The sequence below is a fragment of the Hylobates moloch genome, unplaced genomic scaffold (genome assembly GCF_009828535.3).
Source record: "Hylobates moloch isolate HMO894 unplaced genomic scaffold, HMol_V3 SCAFFOLD_10, whole genome shotgun sequence".
Taxonomy (NCBI): domain Eukaryota; kingdom Metazoa; phylum Chordata; class Mammalia; order Primates; family Hylobatidae; genus Hylobates; species Hylobates moloch.
In genome coordinates, this window is record NW_026652285.1 from 95,931,207 (window position 1) to 95,955,236 (window position 24,030).

The 24,030-nt window shown below is 37.7% G+C and overlaps 1 protein-coding gene across 9 annotated transcripts in view; it reads right to left on the minus strand.

The window, feature by feature from the left end:
- DENND1A (DENN domain containing 1A) overlaps positions 1-24,030 on the minus strand; it is a 551,140-nt gene that overhangs the window by 376,794 nt on the left and 150,316 nt on the right. For all 9 annotated transcript variants that reach the window (XM_058445765.1, XM_058445767.1, XM_058445766.1 and 6 more), the window contains 2 exons: positions 11,641-11,690; positions 487-606 (listed from right to left, as the gene is read on the minus strand). In XM_058445765.1, coding sequence (XP_058301748.1) covers positions 487-606; positions 11,641-11,690 — 170 coding nt within the window. The remainder of the gene's footprint in view (positions 1-486; positions 607-11,640; positions 11,691-24,030) is intronic.

Sequence of the window (24,030 nt, forward strand, 5' to 3'; positions counted from 1 at the left end):
ACCTCTACAGAGGTAGCCAAAATGGGACACAGTTCTTCATTCACTGACCCAAAGGGGGCAAGGGTGTTACTTCAAGGCGGACACAGTCTGTGTCTGCAACATGTCCTGAGCTACAGACACATACTTTATTAATAATCTTACATACACAAAATGTCCAAGAGAAAGTCTAACAGGCTAATTTCTGACAGCTCCAGATAACAGCAGAAGGCACTGAAGCCACACTGACTCTCTGGCTTCCACAAACTACTCAGAAGAGATGGTCCCGTTTCCCACCCAAGGGATGTGATACAAATAAATAAATACAATTATCTGCAGAACTTACAGAGCAAGAACAACACTGTGAAGTCCTTCTCCCCAAATGCAGTGACTTGTGGGAAACAGATAGGAAAATGAAATGAACAGCTGGAAGATTTAATTACGGAAGAGCAATGCAGAAGCTGACACTGCTTCAGAGAACGAGCCAACAGCCCAAGCCTTCTCCCTTACCTTAAGATACAGAAGCAGCTCTTCGCTCCTGAAGATAAGCGGCAGAATCCGAATCTCTGTTTGCTGTCAATGTCAGTGAGCACGAACGTGAAGTTCTGGCCAACTTGGCTAACTGTGAGGCTGCAGCAAAGGCAGAACAAAGGGGAAAATGAATGTGCAGTAAGTTTCTTGATAAAGTATCTAATCACAATGAGTCGTTGAACTTATAACACTTCCTCTCTCAGTGGAACTCTTAAAATTTACACACTTCAAGGGAACAGACTGTAAGCTAGTTAAAAAAAAAAAAAAAGACAGCCGGCAGCCCATTCTAGTGACCACCTCAGAAATCAAATAATCAGAGCTATCATACCTTCTCCTTATTGAGTTCAGTCTCTGAGGCAGCTCTGTTAGTCAGCCCATCAATCCCGAAAGGTGCCCTCTATTAACCTCATTTTGCTGATGAAGAAATAGTCTAGAGAGGCATTGCCTAAAGTCAGCTGATCAGTGGCAAAAAGCTGGATTTTAACCCTCGCTCTGATTCCACAGGCCACTCTACCAGCTTGCTGCTAACAATCCTCACCTGAGAACTTCCCTAGTTCAGAAAATAAAAGTGCTTGCCAGAGCAAAAGGTAAATGTTACTATGTGCCAGCCACAAAGTTAGACATCATATATGCGTAGACCATCTCCCTGACTCTCAGGACAAGCACGGAATTTAGAGGATGTTCCCATTTTACAGAAAAGGAAACTAAGGACCAGAATATGTAGGTAACTGAATCACGTTCACACAGCTACAAAGAGGAGGAGCTGAAATTGAAACTGGAAAGAAAAGAGGGCAAGCTTAGGTGTTACTTTCCTAAATTATTATATCTTTCATAATTTCTGAATTTATGAGAAACATATTTCCTATTTTAGAGGACAGAAATAACCAAAATGTCTAGTACTGCATGGTGTTTTCTAAGAAATGGAAACAACATTTTAAAGAAAGACATTAAAGGAAAAAAGCTAAAAATGTATCAATACAAAAATTTAAAAACCACACATAAATGCAACATTAAAATATCTATTTTTAAAAAGTTTAAAAACAATACTAATCAGATTACAGAAACTCTTTGTTTTGCTTTTCTGTTTTGAGACATAGTCTTGCTGTTACCAGGCTGGAGTGCAGTGGTGTGATCTCGGCTCACTGCAACCTCCACCTCCCAGGTTCACACAATTCTCCTGCCTCAGCCTCCCAAGTACCTGGGACTACAGGTGCCCGCCACCATGCCTGGCTAATTTTTCTATATTTTTAGTAGAGACGGGGTTTCACCATGTTAGCCAGGATGGTCTCAATCTCCTGACCTCGTGATCCGCCTGCCTCGGCCTCCCAAAGTGCTGGGATTATAGGCATGAGCCACCGAGCCTGGCCAGGAAGAAGTATAATTAGAGCAGATTTTGCTAAGTGGAAATAATATAACAATGCTGGTTCCTGTCAGAGAAGAACCTGAAGAGTGAATGGGTTTCCCTACCTTATGCTAGATTCAGTTTTGTCTTATAATGACAACAAAATAGAATTTGCTTTTTACCTTTAAATGTTTAGATCCCATAAAGCTAAATTTCGCATTGAAGGGAAATGCTTTGAAGATGTATATCCATTTTTGTAAGTTACAATAATTATCTCAGAAAAAGAAGAGTTTTTTCTCTGAAGATTAAAATAAAGGTATTTTTGGTTAAAAAATCCAAATTCTAATACATGAATTTATATTAACGTAATATGCTAGAATTCAACACTGAGTTATTCAAAGGAACTCATCAACTCATACTGTATTTTACAAAGTATATTCAAATTGGTAAAATAGTCAAATCTATGCTATCAGCTATTACTTTATAAATTATCAGAACTTTAAAAATCATGGTTTACCAAGCTTTTTCCAAAGGTAGAATTCTTATTGAGTCTTTGGCTATGATATGAATAAAGTTTTCAAAGATAGGGTAGACTTTCTAAAACTCCCTTTTACAGCCACATAAATAATTAAAATTAAAGGAATTTTCAAGGTATTCCAATACAAAGGTCAATGGACTCTGCCTGGTCATATTTAAGGAGACAACTCCATCCCTTAGAGAGTGGTTAGAGAGTACAAGAAAATAATTCAGAAAGAAAAAGTGTTCCACTCTCCTTATTTAACTAGGAAGGTGAACAAAAACAAGGTGGCAATTTAAAAGCAACGTGGTCATAAAGCAGGTGTAAGTAATGCTATCCCTCCACCTTACACAGCCAGGAGAAGAAACACATTTCTATAAAAGTTATAGGGCCGTCAAGGGGACACCAAACGCTACCTTCTTATGGCTGTTATGTTTTATCTATAAAGCTTGGATACTGTGTTACTATGGTGATTTAATACTATGTTTTAAAGGGGGATTATATGATTAATTTTAACAAGGTTGAGAACTGAAGATGTGTGAGAAACAGCATTCTAGCTCACATAATTAAAGTGATTGGGGAGAAAAGTGGGCCTCAGTGGGGGAGGGGAAATCCTGTTTTATTAAAATATTTAAAGCAACAGGTCTGGATGATTCTAAGTTACAAATAAGGTTGTGCTTTTAAGAAACACTACTACGTGATCATACAAAATATGATTGTTCAGTGTTTTAACTCAGGTTTTGATTTCACTTCTAGAATGTTTAAAATAAATACTCTCTAAGTATCATCCTAGAAAGGAAGGGTATTGATAGGACTCGATGAAAAGAAAACACCCAGGATTCTCCAGGAAAAAGACAGAGAATGAATGCACCTGACTTGTGAATTGTGTGTCATTAATTTCCTACTCTCTTTTTACTCCTATTAAAAATGCTGGAAATGTGTTTAGCTACCCCACAGGCTCAGATAAAGAATCATTACTCATTTACCTGGTTCAAATCCCAACTCAATCACTGACTAAATTTAGCAAGTTACTCAAAACCTTTAAGCACCTGAGTTTCTTCATCTGGAATAACAATGAGACACTACCATCCAACCCAAAGGATGTTTTGAGAATAAATGGAAAAGAATTTAGTATAAAGGCCAGTCCAAAGTAGGAACAATTAAAAAGAGGGATGCAAGCTGTTGCCAACTGTGAAAACTAAAACTCACATTAAAAACCAGGCATTTGCTTAGAATCTTCCTGATTCAGTTTTATAATATCTGTGAGTAGAGGAAGAAGTCTGCTTTCTCTTTCTCTCTCGCCTGTTGCATATTCTTCAGGAAAGACTAGTCCTCTGGGTGACCAAGTGATTGATGCTTGCCTTACAGTGAAAAAGATTATTTTTGGGGTGCCACAGCTTACAAGGAGGTACTTATTCTCAATTGATTCCCTTTTTTAATTCCTGGTAGGGTGAATTAGAAGTCAACAAAAGCCCAAAACCATAGGCTCTAAAAGATTGTTTCCTTGGACAATTTCCAATAAACTAAAGGTCTGGCAAGGGAAGTCAAACAGGTTAACTTAAAGGGTTGTGAATCTCCAAGGAATTTATCATTCTCTCTCTCCCACTTGCTGGGGTAGTCTATGGGAGTGTTCACTATTTCTCCATAAAAATGACTTTGGGGAAAGGGTCTGCTTCCTTAAAGTCTGCAGTTTGAGTTTACCTCAGCATCCATAATTTCCATAGGAATCAGAGATTTCAGGATGATGGAAGCTAGGAGAAACCATCTCATCCAATTCTCATGCTTCACAGATGAGAAAACTGATATTTAGGGTTTACTTTCATTTTGTTTTCCAAGGTTATCAGGACTAGGACAAAAATCCAAGCCAACCTCTGGTTCAAAGTCCTTTCCATTCTGCCACGCTGCACTAAACACAATGAAAATCCTCCCTGGGAAGCTTTCAACTCGGTTTAAGGAACTAAGGTATGCGAGGAATTCAGATAATTGTCTTAATAAAAAACCGTATTTTTCACTAAGCTAGGGAGACCACATTTGAAGATCTCCAGAAATAAACCCAGGAGACCAGGGCCAAGACCAGCCCTAGCTGTGCTTCTAGCTTCCCGTGCCTAGGTGAATATGAAAAACAAGAGAGAAAAGCAATGACTATTCAAGCCACAGACCTAAACGTTCATGCTGCCTTTTAAATGCCTATCAGCCATTCAGGGCCTCTCCAGTAGCATTTTGCTTAATCTTGAAGTTGTTTACAGGGCCAGTGCATGAATGGTATGAAGAATGAGGATGGACAGTTTGATTCTAGTCTCCCAGTGAGAAAAAAACTTTTACACGTGAGCTTCACTTTAAGTTTCATTATCCATTTTGCATACTGAGCTACAACTACACTGGGCACTGTAACAATTGCTGGATATATAACACTGGACAATATAGACAGGGCCCCTGCCTTTGTAGGCTTTCTGTCTAAATAGTTACAAGTAATAAACAAGTATACCACAAAACATACAGCTTGTAATAGTGATATTACAAAACCAAAGAAGGAACGAAGATAGAGGAAAATGGAAGGGAAGGAAAGGCCCTACTGAGATAATGTGGTCAGAGGTAGCTTCTCAGGGATGGCAACAATATTGACCAAAGGATGAAATGGAGCAGCCACTCAAGAAACAGGGCACTGGGTTGTTTCAGGCAGGGAAAAGAGCTAGGCAGAGATCCTGGGGACTAGAAAGAGCTAGTTACGATCAAGGAACCAAAAGGACAGGAGTACTGCTAATGCACAGGAGATAAAGGGGAAAGTGGCATCACACTAAGCTGCTAGATAAAGCAAGCTCCAGATCACACAGAGAGTCCCACAGGTCATGGTAAAGAATTCGAATTTTTTTTTTTTGGTGGTGGGGGGAGGCAATAGAATGCCATTGAATGATTTTGATCAAGAGAAAAACACAGTCTGGTTTACAGCTTCAAATATTTCAACTGACTTACACAGAGAGCAGTTTGGAAGAAGGTATAAGTAGGAGTGGAGAAAATAATCTGGAAGTGATTGCAGTAGTCCAGGTGAGACTGGATGGTGGCTTAACTCATGCAGGGAGAGTAGAGATGGAGAGGGATGGATAGTTCAAGTTATAGTTAGCAGATATGAATGACAGGCTTGCAGATGGACTGGGAATTGGGGAGCAAAAAGGCAGAATATTACCATTTGAAGATAGGAAAGACTAACAAGTTTGGGGGAAGATCCAAGAGTTCCATTTGGGATATGTTAAGTCTGAGAAGCCTGTAAAACATCTAAATAGAAATGTCAAGTACAGAGTTGAATACACTAGTTAGGAAATCAGAAGAAACGTTTGGATTGAAACTATAAATTTGGAAGTCATCTACACACAGATGGTATTTAACACCATGGTGAAGACTGGGATCACTTAGGGAGGGAGTTCAGAGAAACAAAAGAGGATTCAGGACTAATTTATAGAAACACCAATTTAGAAGATGGGTGGAGAAGAGACCAAAGAAAGGATAATAGCCAGCAGAACAAACAAGAGGGAGTGGTCAACCATATTGACGCATCAAAGATGAGAAGAAGAAAAAACAATGTCTACTGAATTAAGCAATATGGAGGTTTTAGATGACCTCGATAAAAACAGCTCTAGTTGAATGACAGAAGCAGAAGACAAGCTGAAGAAGGCTGAAGGATAAGTTGAAGTGTGTAGATAACTCGTTCAAAAAATAGAGAATCAGAAAGCAACTGAGTGGTGGCTATTATTTTTAGGATGAATACCAGAACTTGTTTTTAAGCTGTTGGAAATGATTCAGCAAAGGCAGAGATTTATGATGCAGGACAGAAGAGAAAACATTAAGGCCTGGACCTTACATCAGAATCCCAGACATGTTACTCAGCAGTTATGTGGGCATAGACAAGTTACTATACTTCTCTGATCTCATCTGTAAATCATCAGAATAATCAAATCACTTTGCAGAGTGGTTTTAGATTAGAGATAATGTATACAAGATAACTAGCATATAGTAGGTACACGACAAAACTGATCATCACTACTGTTATGCAATTATAAAATTCAAAAGATGGAACTGAAGCATTTTGTCCCCCTCTGTTTATTATAGCTTACTGACAATTATCTGCTGTCCATGGCAGGGCACCTAACTGATGCTTTTCCTTTCCTTCAGTGCGTACGAGGCATGAGGCAGGAATGAAGCGTCATCAAACTATCACATCTCCCAGCCTTTAGTTCCGTAAGCCTCAAAGCTTCCTTCCACAAACACACCTTACATCTGCCTAGGCCTCAAGTTTCTCACCTTCCCTGCTCAAAGATCCAAGTGGTGAGAATGACATGGACCCAAAATATGAGGGGACCAACAGTAAGTGACACACTTCGAGACAGAAGGCAATGCCTACCTGCTGGAGAAACACCAGACAATTCTAAGAGCAGAGCTCTGTCCATTCCCTCTACATGAGCCTGAAAAAGTCAACATGAAGCATAACTGCAGAATTTAAAAGTATCAAAAGCAGAAGGAACAGCAGAGATCAATGGAATCCAATTCCCTCATTTTATCCATGAAGAAATGAAGAACCTCAGGGGAGAAGTCACTTGCCTCACAGCACAGAGCAGGGCAGTGGTAAAACCAAAACTAAAACCCAGGTCTCCTGCTTGCTGCCCACAACACTCTGTCCACTAAGGCCCAATTGCTTTGTCGTCATCAATGCTGTAGAAAATAATCATGGGGCACAGCTGAACCTATAGTGTATGCTAAACCAAGGGACTTCTTGGGCCCAGTGGGTTCAGGTTTGGAAAGGAGGGCAGGTTGAATCTGCAGAGGAGAGGTCTGGGAAGATAAGATGTTAATGCACTGGTCCTATGTCTGTGTGGGTTTCATTTTCTTCTTTCTCTCAATTTCCTACTTCTCTACAATAAATATATATTGCTTTATTGCTTTTGAAATAAAATCGTTTGTTAGGTTACTTATGCTGTGATGGATCTTATGGAGGCAGCATGGTAAAACAGGGAAAGTATGGTGGAGTTGGAGGTCAGACAAATGAGGGTTCTGCAAGCAGCTATACCACTAACTGGTAGTGAGACCTTGGGTAGTTATCAAGCCTATCTGAGCCTCTGTTTCCTCCTGTGTGGTATGAGGATAATGGTAACCTTACAAATTTGTAATCTTCTATTACAGGAAAAGAACATAGGGCAATGCCTGGCACAAAACAGATACCCAATAAAATGGTAAGTAGCATTTGAGCCACATTTGCATCTGGGGTTACATCCTGACCATTAAATGATGCCTCTGGCCCTGAAAAGATTATTTCATTGTATTTGACTATCCTGTCAATTGTGTGTGCCAGTATAATTTACAGGAAAATGGAATGGTAGCTGACTTTCAGGGTTCTGAAAGAGGATAAACACAAAAATGGAAGAGAATAGCTTTTCCATCATCCAATGCATCTCTCAAGTGCTTTGAGTAACTGAAGCTGGTTGTCAGCTATCAAGGGCAAGCAAGTAGCAAACATTATATGGAATGGTACAAGTCTTTTTTTAAGAGACTATTTTTATTAGTAATAATGAGTTTTTGAGATTGATACAGGAATCTCAACACTGACACTTCACTACTCCCTCTCACCAATAGCTTCACGCATACTGTAGGGTAAAAATAACTCTGGATTAGGAATAGAGTACCGGTGCCTTTCCTGACCCTGTAAATTTCATAGTTGTGACCATAAGCAAGTCATTTCACCTCTGTGGATCATGGTTTTCCTTCTATAAAATGGGGAGTTTGAACCAGATGAATTTCAGTTTTAAAATCCTGTGGTCTTGTTTCCACACATTTTCAAGGCCTCCTGTGGCCAGAGCCCAGGTTCTCACAGTCACCCTTTCCCCAGCGAGCTCCATCTGCTCTGGCTGAACAAGCTCTAGGCTCACTCGGGGCTTCTCCTCTGCTTTGCTTTTCAGTGCTGATGGGGTGTTAGGCTCTCCCTCCCACTTGCCCACTTCTTGCTGTCCTGGCAGACTCAACACAAGTCTCCCTCACCATAAGAAGTTTTCTCTGACCATTTTGGTCTTCTCTAACCTCACTATCCTTTGGGTCGATACTGTTTAAAATGTCTTTATAATTCCTGGACTAGACTGGGAGGGTAGGGCTCCAAGTCTGAGACCATTTTCATTATCCCCCATATTACCCAACACAATGCTCTACATCCTGAACCTTCCTTTGCTCTTTTGTAAAAAAGATACCACCATCTATCTCCTAGAGCTTCTGGGAAGAATAAATGAGACAGTGATGTGGCAGCATCCAGCACTTTGACTAGAATCGATAAGGAAATCAAATCCTCGTTTCCTTCCTTTCCTTCTTCTCTATATATTTGGTGACTGGTCTTCCCTGCAAGGTGGTCTACTGAAATGTATTTGTCTGGGAGATGGAAATCTAGGTTGTGCTAAGAGAACCTTGGGCAAGTCCCAATTTCTCTGCAGCTTAGAATTTTGTTCAAATGAAGATAATGGCACCTGCTCTTATCTCTTATGATAGGAGGATAAAATGAGATAATATATGAGGAAGCACATTCTTTTTAAAAGCTACTGGCTTTATTATTTTTCCTAAGTCCTAGTTTCAAAAAGAAAAATCTTAAAACAACACAAGAGACAGCAAGATGTCAATGTTAATGGGTGATTTGATGATGACTGTGAAAATCCCACTCTTGATATAGACTAGAAATGTCAGAAAGTTTTACGACTGTTCCTTGGGGTAGAAAAGCACAGATACTGAAAAGATCAGGAAGCTTTCTTTTTTGAATGCAATCATCTGGGGCATTACTTGTCTCCCAGGCTGGCATATTTTCTAAGTCAAACAATATCATAAACACATCTAGGGGACTTTATGGGCCTCAGAATCTGGGGATATCCATTTGACAGTGCTAACTGCAAACTAATAAAAAAATTAAGACATTGAAACCTTTATATTTCTTATAAATGAACTTTATTCATTATTATTATCTCTTCTGTATTAAAGTATACCAAGGTTAGAGGTGGGGGAACAGAAAGAAAATATATAGTCCCCACATAAAATGATTTTTTGGTATCAATAAAAGTTATCAACACCCATAGGATATGTAATACAATACAATGTAAGAAAGAGCTATTGCACATGGTAACGAATGAAATATTCAAAAAGGAACATTTCTGTCCTCAAATGCTTTTGTAAAAAAGAAAAAAAAAAAGGAACATGATTAGGGGAACATAATTTGGAGAGAAGGATTCTGGAAGAAAAATATATTTCTAACAACAACAAAAAGGCATCAGATATTTTTGGTAACAAAAAAGATTTTAGAATTATCACTTAAGGACTCTGCTTTTCTTCCATTTCAGAATGTAATCACCCAGACAGGTAGGTAAGTAGAAGTGTGTGTGTGGTATAAATCTAAGAAAAAGAAATATGAGTGAGTGTGTGTATGTGTGTATGCACACACACACCTGCACATGTGTGTTGGTGGGGAAGACAGAGGTTTAATCTCTATCATTTCTTCTAACATTAAGAAATATTAATATGATTACTCTAAAATATTTTCTCTTGCTCATTTCCTTAAGCATTTAACAAAGTCAATTAAGAAACACCTATCCAAAACAAATCACCACTCTAACAAGAAGTCACGTAAAAATGTATTCTTATTTTTCTTTGTTAAACACCTAACTGCATTTATAAAACATTTCAGCTTTATTACTTTTTATAAATGTCTTTGCCGTAATTTGTCATACATTTTATAAGTGGCTGGAGATTTCATGCATTGCTAATTCATACATATAAATGTGAAGTTTGCATTAAATGTCTCTAAACAAAACCCTACTTCCTTGCTATTTTTAGGAGGAATAGGCTAAAGAAGAGACAAGAGGACTCTCATTACAAAGACTGACCCTCTTAGAATTAAGGCTATTCTTTTTTGAGCATCAACCTGCTACTAAAATATTCCTGGTACCAGGATTTACAGGGTCTGAGTCTGGAAATACTATAATGGTTGATTGGCTTAAGAAAAAATAAAATGTTAGAACCAGGGAGAGCAGTGACTAGAAGTGGCTGGCAACATTCCAGAGTTGCTTTTTAGTACCTTTTAAACTCCTTTGGCTACCAATTCTCATCTCATACCATTTTTAGGTTTATGCCAAATAAACCAGGACAGTGGTATTACAATGTGTAGAAAAGATGCAAACAGCATACTACCCACATATACTCTAAATCACTGAAATCTTACAGGCTTTGCCTCGTTTGGGTACACTAAAATACATGATAGAATCTTCCTGAAGATAAGCACAAATTTTATAGCTTTCTTGGACCATATTATGGCATTTCTTACTTACAATGTTATTTTCTACAACCTGTCAATAAAAGTGGGTTTGTTAAGATGTAATGTATGTACAGTTTCATAGTTCAAGTTTCCATTAAGAGGAAACTGAAGAGACAACAATCAAATGGGCAAACAAATGAATGCAAAAAAATAATGCTTCGACTGTAATGAAAAAGAGACATTTTTTGAAAATAAAATATTTTATTAATATAGTTAATACATTAGTTATAAAGTAAAAAAAAAAAGGTCCTCTAAAATTCTTATCATTAACCAGTGGTTTGTTAAAAAGAAAAAAAAAAACCCTTAGACTATTTTAAATTGTCTTAGAGTTCTCATATTTGTACCTATCTAAGAAACAGTTTATCACAATGTAAATACTAACGAAATGTTTAGGTGGTTTTGTACTTTTAATCCCAAAATCTATAGAAAATTCTCTTTTCCCCAGAGATACCATTCTTAGCCACCCAAACAAAATATAAAACACTATTTAGCAATATTCCCTGCTGAATACTTTTAAACAAGATAGGGCTAGGCTGATTTAAATTATAAGTTGAAGTCTAGGAAAAACAAAGTCTATATAATACAAAACGTTGGAATCAAGTAATATTACTTGTTTAAGCCAAATATATTCATACTTAAATAACAATTAAATAGAAAGAGATTAAATACCAACCATTCTTAATCACAGTTTAAGTCTGATAACCAAAATCAAAAATTTAATGCCATACAAAATACATCTCACAAACTAACCAATGCAAAGCTCTAAGCTTTAAACTTTTTGATAGTGTCAATAAAAACCCCAGGAAAGGAGAATACTGCAACTCTCCTTGGAACACAGGTATCTTAAATCATGGTTAAACAGACAGAATGTTAAGAATGGTATGGTTTTTATTTTCTATAGCAGGTTTATTGACACTTTTTTTCTAGTAAAGTTTGAAAATCTGACACTACCTGTCCACATAGAAGGGGAAACAAAACTTGGTCAAAGTCTGTAGAACTTCCTGTGGAGAGAAAGAGAGATAATTTATACATCTAATGGGACCAATAAATCTAACATTAACCACAGCACACAATCTAGCAACTTTACCCTAAAGAAAGAGGAGACAGATGAAGAAATATGGGCTTTATCAATTACATGGGAGGAGTACCAGGCAGTCAATCATGAGAAATAATAAACATGATCAAACTTCATTAAAAATGAAAAATTAATCAAGAATCACACATGGGCAAGCAGCAGGAGCCATGCAGGAAAGCTCTGAAGGGAGGGAGGCGGTTGGGTTGCTGAGTGTTAACACCCCTCCAGGGAACATCTCCAGCCTGACCATATGGATCAGAGTGAATAACACCGAGCCACATGGGTTTGGCCTGGCAGGGCCGCTGTTGCTGGCACCGTTTTTGCCTGTTACCTAGGAACAGAGGGGGCCGGGATTAGACAACGCTTCCCAACATCAATAGGCCAAATCACAGCAGAATCGAAAGCCAACTTAAAGATAATTGTCCCTGAACATTGTCAGCTACATTTTTTAGAGTTTAAAACTTCATTTACTTACTTTACAAAGAAGTTGCTATTTTGGGCATACATTTATTTTGGAACCAAACTGTAACAATTTTAAGTATATACTATTCTTATTGAAATATCACCATAATTGAACATACTCACCTGATTTTAATGTATTAAAATCTAAAGCAAACTACCAGTTTAAATGTCTTTAAAAAAAAAATACATATATAGGTACATAAAGCCAAGCACATTATTCAGGATTAGGGTACACAAAGTAAGGTGACATTTTAACAACTTATTCATAAAAGACAATCTTCTTACATTACCACAGAAAAAAAACAGTACATGACACACAATAAACAATGGTGTGCGACTTTCCCTAAAAGACACATTTCATATATATAGCACATATACACACAGCTAACCACATACACAGGTAGTTAGTTAGTATTTCCTTCACAGAATTTTCCTTAGCTTAACTTAATTTAACTGCAGACTTGGACAGCCTACGGTTGGTGCTTATCATAAGTTCACAGACCAATGTTATAAATTTTAAAAAAGTATTCCTTTCATGCATTTGATTTGCTTTTTAACTATTTAAAATCCCAACTTCAAGACAAAATGAAGAACACATTTTTCAGTCATTGAGAAGCTGGTTCAAATTAAAACAAACCTGCCCATTGCAAACCCTAATCCAAGTGATAAATTAAAGATCAGTTTACAAATGTAGCACTTTTCTAACCAATAATAATGAATTATCAATGCTAACTGAATTGATGCTTCTCGCTTCATTTATTTTTAAAACCAGTTCTATCATTCAAGAAATAAACCACATCAATCTAATAACCCACTCAATGAAGCAGAAAGCACACTGACTTGCTCTGCCAGAGCATGTTCCGCCTACATAATTCAATTGAGCATATCCTATTTTTTAGTATCATCTTGGACTGGTACTATGTATATCACAGCACTGCTAAGGCATGTCATGAAATAATGTAATAAATGAATAGGAAACTAAGAAGTGAAAAAGAGCGGATGAGAATACCTCAGCATATCCTAAGAAACATTACTTATACATTAGTTAACTTTATAATGTGGCATTCACGCATATATATAGTTTATAAACTAATCATGCTTAGATAAACTGCAATAGGTGATACACAATCAGAACAAAGGCAATTTTTCAGTGCATAATGTTATTATCAGGCAAAGAGAGGAAAATAGATGACATAAAATATTTAATGCCTGCAGTGCTAATTATAAAGTATACTATAATTCACATACACAAAACCCTTATGATTTACACACACACAAATTCCTTACAAATTTCCTTCCACTTCAAGTTTTGAATAGTAACAGAAAGCATCTCTTAACTTCAGTATACGAAACAGCCATTCTTTAAAACTCAGTATTCAGTGCTCATTCATTGCCAATATCAGCTACAAAGACAGCTATCTTTTACCCCTCAAAAGTTACAGGTGCAGAAAGCATTTCTCTACTCTATGCTGGAGTTGTACTGGCAAAAGGCCTCAAAGATTTTTGAAAGAAAGGACCCCCATGGCTATGAGAAGGCATTGTGCTCTACAGCAGAGTCAAAGGAATCTAATATGCCCAACTTATTACTCACTACAATATAGAAACTTCTTACCACTCTCTAATGTCAAGAGTAATAACCAACCTTGAACTTGTCTGTCAGATAATATTAGAACAAGTATCAAAATACCCAATGTAGGCTGAGTGTAACCACCCACCAGCTTTCCTTTTTATCTAAGCAAACAGCAGTAAATCTAATTAAGCAATAGGGCAGGGGGAGGGGAGGGGGAAAGGGAATATAGGCAATGTAGGCACATGTTGGTACATTACAATATGTTCCTTCATGTTTGTGATATTACAAGAGCTTGATATTCCAATTTAAGTCAAACAAGATGGTGGTGTGCTGTCAGAAGAAAAAACAAAAATGAGCATCTACTCTGTGTTCTGCATATTCACATATTATCGCAATTGGAACTGAGGTATCTACTTCTTAATTTGAGAAGGGGAGGACAGGAAGAGGGAGGGAAAAACAAGCAATGTTCTCTGTAAATAAAAACTGCAATAAACCAATTTAATAAACCAATTAAATAAACCCATTTTCTTAATACTGATGTTTTCCTTACACATAAACATTCATGCCTTATCATCTTTTCCCAAAGAAAAATAAAATTATTCGAATATGAAAAGTACCACTCTCCGAGAGTGGGGGCTTTAAAATGCTGATTTAAATATATTTTTAGTACAACATTCATGGCAGTGTCCCACAGTCTTTCAATATTAACTTTATTGGGACAACAGTCATTAACCAGTTACCAACCCCTTTTTCTCTCTAGAACTTGTGTCTTTGGCTAGGGCACTTTCTTTGTAGAAGGTAATTTTCTTGTTCTCTTTCTCGTTTCTCTTGCCTACACAAGCTCTTTTAGACAACCAGCCTCGGTGCAACTTCAACTACTGCCACATAAATCGGATCTTGGGGATGCAGCATAGCTGATGAAATGTAAATGACCTCATTGCTAAGGCAGGGGGTGGGGAGGACTGTGTGCCAGCTCTCCAGATCAATTCCCAAGTTTATATTTTCACAAATCTTTTTATGTACAGTTTGATTTTTTAACATTTTAATGAGCAAAAAAGTGAATCTATAGTAGCCAGTCACCACAGTTAAAGTGCAGGGCATGAACTAGATCCCAGGAGGAAACCAGTCCACCATGTCACCACTGGCTTTAGGACATTCGCCACCTGGTTCCATGTCCCCAGGTTCCAACTCTTTTCATAATCAAAACACTGCTGACATTATAAACCCCAGACGGGTTTTCTAAAATCCGTCCCAATCAATATATCCAACACATAACTTATTGGAGACAACACTGAGCTCATTGATTAAGGTGAGTTCAGTAGCAAAGTTTTCAAAATAAATGAGACAAGAATACAGCATTCAACCCCTTTGTGTCACCAGACAATTTATGAAATAGGCAATTTCCAAAAGGGCTTTTCTTCCTAACAAAATATATGATACTTCATGTGGGAAGAAATAAGAGCAGAGGGGGCAGGGAGGAAGTGTGTTAGAGAGGCAGTTGCACAAATCTTTCAGTTATGCATACACGAAGCAGCAGATTGCATAGTGTAGTAGAAAAGTAACATCTACAAAGCTCTGCCCACAAGAGACACCAAGCCTCAGAGTATGAACCAAAATATGAAATTAACACACCTAACGCTGGATACACTTGCAAATGAAATTCAGAAATGAACTCAAGATTCATTTCAGTCTACTTTGGATTCACTTCATCCAATTCTAATTCTCATCCAGTCAGAAGGCCTGAATTTACTCCAATCTAGAGAAATTAGATTACATTCTGTTGATACTGAGCCTAAGAACCCAGTAAAGTTTTAAATGTATAATATTATCCATTGTAGAATCCTATCTGGAAGAAACATCTCGAAGACCAAATTCAATGTAGTTAACTGGCATTATTAATGAGAAGGCTAGACTAATTCACCCTGACCTTGGGGTGCCAGGTAGGGGGCTATAGGAAATCCTGCAATGACCAGCATTCCAGATGTCAAATACTTTGTTTTCATTGCTTCATTGAAACCTATAAACAAAAATTAGTTTTATTTGGCAGATGAAAACAACTGACAGACACAAACATACACACCCCACAAATAAATGCCATCTGAAAGATAAAAGTGCAGGGTGATTATAGCGTCTGCTGGAGTTACAGAATGTAGGGAGATGAGGCATATTCGCAATAGTTCAAAGGGAAAAACACGGTGCAGGAAAACATTTAAATAAAGAGAAGAGATAGCTTGAATAAATGAATGTATTTTAAAATATGTAAAGCCATAATTAGCCTCTTTGTGGCTTGCTGAAAGCCGATATAGCAGTTGATAATTTACCATTGTCCAAAAACGAGAGTGAAAGAGGAAGGGGAAGGAAAACCGTGAGAGAACATTTCCTGGGTTTCTTATATCTAATTTATTTGCTCATTTCAAAATGTAGGTGTGTGATGAAAAGATCAGCAGAGCTCAAATTCCTAAAATACTCCCTATGTTTAATTTTTTTTTAATACCACAAGGGAAATGCTGACCCTCGAAGTCCTGCAATTGCAAGCAGTGCCACTGACTTGAAAGAAAAGCCTCTGATTGATGATCTTAAAACTCAAGTTGAAAGTTAAAAACAGAACACACACAAAATCCAAACATACAAAAAAGCTAACAAAATTTCTACCTTAAGCCATTTCAAGTTAAAACCAGGGGCTCCCAGTGAAAGCTCACAAAGGTTTTAAATGCTTATGATTAAGAAGGGTAAAGCAGTTGTTCCTGGAAGCTTAATTAGCACCAAGTTCAAGAATGTTGATCAGAAGTTTCCTAAATGTGAACACAGGAAATAAAATTTTTCTCCTTCACTATAAGTGTCAAATTAAATCTAAGACCCATAGTATAATTACAACCAAATTTTTATTTTTTTTTCAGTGGGAAAAAGAAGCCTGTAATAAGGGGTTTTACAGAAAGGCCTTTCAACACCCAAACATAAAAGCCGGGTCAAATTTCTAACATGCTGCTCAAATGCTACAGAGTCTGCTTCCTTTCTTTGGTACATTTCAATATTTACCCCTAGTTTACTTTTTATAAACTTCAGTTAATTGAGTCATATACATGTTATAATTATGCAATTTTATATGTAATACCTAATATGCAGTATCAATGTTGTAACACAGATAAAATTATAATAAATTCATCATACTCTATAAACATGTTTCATATAAACTGTGTATCTAAATTATTAAGGATATTAAGTGCAGAAGAAGAAGGCTTTCAACAGTGAAAGAGACCCCTCTGAAACCACTTTATACACCTTCATGACCTTTGAAGTCTGAAGCAAAAACGCTCCATCTTATTTTTAAAACTTTTTAACAAAATTACTTTATCCTTTTGCATCCTCCTTTCTCAAACTTAGCTAAAACAAAGTTGTTCCATAATCATGATATTATATAACATCCTCTATTGCAAGATTCCCTTTTATTAATTTTAAATCTTACACAAAGTGGTTGAAAATGAGAGCTAAATTTATAAGGTCAGCATGAAATGCCAATAAAATTCTTCACACATGCTTCAAATACTGTACTTCCAAGATGAACAAATGATTTGGTTATGATCTCTTACAATTAGCATTCAGTGGCTAATCAGAATTCAGTGGTAATTCTTTGGACTTAATATGATTACTCTAAAATATTTTCTCTTAAGCATTTAAATTCCTGTTATCTGAACATTTATGTTATCAATATTTCTGAAAGGAAGAGGGGAGGAGGGGACACAAGTCAGAACATACCAAAGGAATAGGGGTCTCAACAGTAAAACTGCAAACATGATTTCATTGAAGAGGCAACCTGCCCTTAGAAAGATACTATTTTAAAAGAAGAGGAAAAAAAAAAAGAGCACTGATAGAAATACTATTTTGTAAGCATATTAAAAGCTGTCAGCTTTTAAATATTTTAAATGCACACAAAAATGTGCACAGATGGACAACTTTTCTGCTCACATTAGTCTAGAGAAAAATCTTTCATTATCAAGCTCAAAGTCCTTGAATTTTTTAAACTTAATTGTGCCTCTATTTCTTAGAATTCACACCCCAAGGCCAAAGCTTTCCTGCCACCAGTCCTTCAAATCTGACTTGGACATTACACGGGAGGAGGCTCCAAGCCTCCCTGAGGTCTCACTCCTTTTACAACACACGAAAAAGCAGTCGATAATGGGCCCATGCTGAATTCACTGCTCTCCACGTCTCCTCTTGGGACACAAGCCTAGCAGATGTGATAAAAACTGTGTCAGAGAAGTGGCTCTAGTTTGTGCCTTAATGACAACTTAAACCTCTAAACCAATACAACCAAAGGACTAACAGAACTGGCTGTTACCTCTCTCTCCTGCCAATCTTCAAATATCTCTGAACTAAATTAGCACCTCTACCCACAACTTCCCCTGCCACCCCACAAAATCCATTCTAATTTTAAAAGATAAATGAATTCAGCAAACACCCATCGGTGGCATTAAGTGTCTGGGCACTGTGTATGTATGTCCTATAATTAAGCCCTAACACATATTTCATGTAGTTTATATTTTCTCAAGGTATGATTGAGCATTCAGATATCTTAAAGGACTGCCTGGTAAATTCCCTCCGATCACCACCCCAGTAACCATATTAACGCATACAACTGGTAGAGTTAGTTTTCAAAAAGTACCTAAAGGTCTAAAAATTATTTTTAAATATGTTCAAACATAGGGAAGAAAAGTGATATACTGAGTTATAGAAACATTCTAATTATTAAAATTTATACAGGATAATTTTTTTAAACCATGGGTGGCTATACTTTTAACTTGTAAGAATGCTTTGTCTTACCTAATGATATGGTACCAAAAAATAGATTTAAATGTGTACTTCTGATAACATTTTCTAAATTCTATAATTCAGCCTTCAGATGATAGGTCTTTTTACTCAGAATCTTGAAAGCCTGTTCGGTCACAATTGCATACCCACTTAATCAGCAATCATTGTTCTGGGATGCAGGACTTTGTTGTCAAGACAAGCACCAAAACCTTAAAAAAATTTTTTTTCAGAACTGGCATAAGAAAAAAGTGATCTTTGTCAGACAAGGACAAATTTATGCAAATCTTTTATAAACATTCACAAACATTTATTTAGCTTTTGAAATGTTGGCCTCATTTGAGAGCATGAAAATGAGGGGGAAGTAGGAAAACGCAAAGGACAGCTTAGAAGCTGGCACGCTACATAAATATTCAGAAGGAAGATTATAGGATTCATGTTAGGCTGTCTTAGGCTTCTCCAAAGTCCACACAGAATAGCAAAGAACAAAACTAACGAGAAGTACAGCAGATGTTAGACAATGCATCAGCCTCTTTTCCTCTCTCACTTGGCTATACTTGGACGCTTTTATATTTTCTTTCAATATGGTTAGGTCATTCAAGGATTCTCCTATAGACTCTGTATTGTGGCTACAGATCTATAAGCTGAAGGTCTGTCAGCTTTCCAAAAGTTTCCAATGAAAAGGCATTATGCAAATTCTACCTCTCTTACCCTCTTTCAGGGGGGAAAAAGGCCTCCAGTATGCAGTCATCGGAGTATTGGAAGCCCCAGCCTTCATTTCTGTATAGCTGTGTTTGCCTCAGGGCCACGCTGCTTGTTTTGACAGTGGATCCCCCTAGATAGTTGGGATTAGTCGAGCTTGTTTAGATAAACTTGAAATCAAGGCCTTCTCTAGGTAGACAGCTAGATGTAGCTACCGAGTTTCCAGCTGCCTCTTCCTTTCATCCCAAAACAACTGCAGATTCACAGTAGCTATCACAGCCACAGGCTATGTCACATACATAAGTACAAAATTAAAGGCTGCTAAAAGAAGCCTTTGTAAGTCTTAGTGCTAAAATAAGGAATCTGTACTGCTTGGTTTATACAAATTATTCTAGCACTATCAGTATGGAACTCAAATCATCAGTTAACAAGGCATATTAATCAAGGTTCCTGGTTTCTTCTGATAGACAGGATCATAGTTTGGTAATATACCTAACCTTCTGCTTATTAGCTCTTGTATGAGAATAATGGCCTAAAATGTTGAAAAGGAAATAATAGGCTTTATTTATCCAGTGGCAGGGAATGTTAGCCACCGTCAACAAACACTGAGCAGAATATGAAAATCAAAATGCAAATATCAAATCTGCTTTTGAGAGAGAATTATTTAGCAATTGATTAGACAGTCTCACTAAACAGTCATCTGTTTAGTGTTACAGAACTGTTTCAAATCAACTTTTATTTCCTACAATTTGCAGATTCTGATAGAAAGAATAGGAAGATATAAGGAGGATAAGGAGGATTCAGAACTGAAAAAAATTATGCTCAGAACACATTGATGACATTTCATTACAAAGACAGAAGGAGGTGATATGAAACACTACTGAAATAAAGAAATTACATAATTCAAAAAGTTTTCTAACATCTAACACTCAAGGGTTTTAATTTTTTGCAAGTAGAAAAAAAGTCCCTTCAGAAGTCCAGCAAAATACAATAAAATAATACAATCTCACATATATATTTGATTTTACTTTGCATATTTTGCTGCAACAAACAGATTCTAGTGTTTACCTGAGGCTGCCTCGGACACATTAAACACAACAATGGTACCAGAATACATTCAGACACTTTACAGAACTATACTGAAACATCATACAGTACAGAAGTTCTTTTACCATCTGACTGTACTGTCAAATCATACAAGGCAGTCTTTCAATCAAGTCTTCATTTCACCATCAAAAATGTGTTCTCCTGATTCAACAGGTAAGTCACTCTTTAAAAGTGTTAAGACATTCTGGAATTGAAGTCACCAGTTTGAGCTTATCCTATGAAATTCTGGATTCCTTTCATGTGTAACTTATAACCTAAAGAAGGAGCCAGCAAACTTTTCTCAAAAGGGCCAGATTGTAAGTATCTTAGGCTTTGCGGGCCACTTACGGTCTCTGTCACATGTTCTTGTTTGTTTTTTTTTTTTTTACAATCCTTAACAAGGGTAAAAAACCATCTTACCTCACAGGCCATACAAAATCCAGCCCCAGGCAGGATGTGACCAGCTGGCTTCAGGCTATAGTCTGCCAAACCCGATCTAGAGTGTTAAGGAGCCTGGCCACACCACATAACCCAAACTCACCAACACCCAAAAACCCAAATTCAGAAATCCTAAAAGGTAAAATGCCAATGCCAGTCATGTTGGTTCTCTGGTAATTCAACGATTCACACGTGATTGTTGCCAAATGACCAAATGCCTACCGCATACAAATATGCTATTTAAAAAAAAATGTTTAAAGTATAAATAATTAAAAATAAAACGTTTCCACCACCCAGAACTCACAACTGTTTTGTGGCATGGACTCTTCATAGAGACAATTCTTAGACCAATATAGTTCATTTCTACAGGTAAGGTCCATGGGTTTTCTTGACAGATAAATGAATTCATGCTCTATGGATAATGGAGAGCTCCTCAATTTGAGGTTTGTTTAGCTTAGAATATTTTTAAAGCAATATTGAAAGGGCAGAAAGCCTTTTCTGGTGCTCTACTCCCCACTCACTCAAAACACATTGCTTGTCCAATGACTTTCTGTTAGATGAAGACTACAGAAGGGCCTCCTCCTGCCTCTCTCACTGCTCTATTTCTGGGCCCCTTCTCAACTCCTTTCCAGGACTTTATCTTTCTCCTTCTCTCTCAGCATCCTCCTGTATTAGCAGTTTACCTACACCTTAGTTTCAATTATCAGCACAAGGTAAACGACTCTCAAATTCAAGTGTTCACTTCTGAACTACACCTCTCCAGCTCTGGGTTCCTATTCTTTTTTGTTTTGTTTTGTAAAATACAAAACAAAACAGGGTCTCACTGTGTTGCCCAGGCTGGAGGGAAGTGGTATGATCTTGGCTCACTGCAATCTCTGCCTCCTGGGCTCAAGCAATCCTCTCGCCTCAGCCTCCTGAGTAGCTGAGACCACAGGGGCGCACTACCACGCTTGGCTAATTTTTGTATTTTTGGTAGAGATGGGGTTTTGCCATGTCGCTCAGGCTGGCCTAGAACTCCTGAACTCAAGCGATTCACCCACTTGTGTTCCTTGGCACATTCAAGGAACTGAAAAGCAGCCTGGCATTCTGGAACAGAGAAGACTGGACAGGTTGGCAGGGGCCAGATCATGGATTTCACATTCCACTTGCATGAGACGTTTTTTTTCTTTTGAGACGGAGTCTCGCTCTGTCGCCCAGGCTGGAGTGCAGTGGCGAGATCTCGGCTCACTGCAACCCAGGGTTCAACCGATTCTCCTGCCTCAGCCTCCTGAGTAGCTGGGATTACAGGCGCCCCCCACCATGCCAGCTAATTTTTGTATTTTTAGTAGAGACAGGGTTTCGCCATGTTGGGCAGGCTGGTCTCGAACTCCTGACGTCAAGTGATCTGCCTGCCTCAGCGTCCCAAAGTGCTGGGATTACAGGCGTAAGCCATCACGCCCAGCCTTGCATGAGACTTTCTAACCCTCCATCTACCCCACATCTTCCGGACCCCAGGAGGACTTAGAGGCTATTCTCAGTGAGCTTCTCGCCTCTCCCAGGTTGACACCCCAGAATCCTGTCCTGTGTCTATCATTCCTACCATCAAATTGACCATTATCTCTAGAATGAGTTAAGAATGATGGGGGTTACACTCATTACCGGTGTCCCCCAGGGTATCTGGCACAGAGGAAACATCCAGTGAATGATGGTGCTGAAAAAACTGATTGGATGATAGTTTGGATTAAGAAGGGAAGAAACAGCATTGACTGAGCACTTACTATTGCCATGCACTGTGCTAAAGTCTCTACATGCCTCCTTGTTTAAACCTCATAGGAAGCAGTGAGACCACATGGGCCAAAGCACAGACTTGAATTGATCAGAGAATCAAACTTTAATATTTATTCTTGACATTGAAAATGAAAGGAATAGGGAAGACTATTAAAGTTTGTATAAATGTAATATCACATTTTTGTCAAAGGTTTACCATTTTTGCCTAATAACATGAATTATAAAGTATCTAAATTGACCTATAGGAGTTTCTTCTGATTGTGGAACTAACCTATTTAGACTTTATTTTGTTCCTCATCTACCAATGGTTATCTTTTCTTTGGGCGGCTGTGGGTAGGGGGGTTAAGTAACAAGTGGAAAGGGACTGATAAAGCAACTACTATGTGTCAGGTCTTGCTAGAAGTGTTACATACTCAGTGATCCTACCACTAATTTTATGCAGATATTATCCTCCTATCGATGGAATGCACCTTGAAAACTAAGTAAAATTAGTTTCAGGTAGACTGGTGAAGTAACTTGCCTACCTCTCTACTAAAGGATGGAGATTGAGAATCTTGATTAGCATTCTGTCTCCAGGGTCACAGGCATTCACACAGCTAAGATTTTGTGCAGTACTAGTCCTCCATGTTGAATGCAGATAAAGCCTTTCTCCAACCTCACTTCCAACTTGCAGGAGTAGAGTGAAATGTTTGTGCTGTTCTGTTGAAGGGCCTTAGGGTAGGGTAACCTCACCTGCCAATTTGCCCAGGACTTCCCAGTTATGCCCATGATTTCTGTGTAGTAACAGTGCTCCCTTTCAGTCTCAAAAGTATCCTGGATTGGACGCTATGGCCACCAGAATCTTAGAGGGGAAACCATGGCTTGTCTGGAGGGCAACAAAATAATAAACAGTTGTTTCATCTGCCTTGTGATGAGAAATTGGGGAGTGGTGCTAAAATAGTGAGGTTTTATCACTGGACTTCAGGTTCTTTATCTACAGGAAGGACTTATCTACATTCTGGGATGTAGATACAAAATCAGACATCATCAATTACACAGAAGCATCAAACTTCTTTTTCCTCATACTACATCAGAAAACATTTATTAAACTAGATGAATTCAGGTATTATGTATATATTATGGCTACTTTTCCTGCCAATTCTACAAAGTTAGTATTATTAATACTTTTTCATTTTACAGATGAAAAAGATGAAGCCAAAAAATGTAGTCTTTGCCCAAAGTGTCATATCAAAAGTCAAATCTCATATAACATGTGGATATTTTTGCCTCCTAACTTTTCTTTGAGTTAAACATTTTATTTAAAAAAGGCCGAGCACAGTGGCTCATGCCTATAATCCCAGCACTTTGGGAGGCCAAGGTGGGTGGATCACCTGAGGTCAGGAGTTCAAGACCAGTCTGGGCAACATGGCAAAACCCTGTCTCTACTAAAAATACAAAA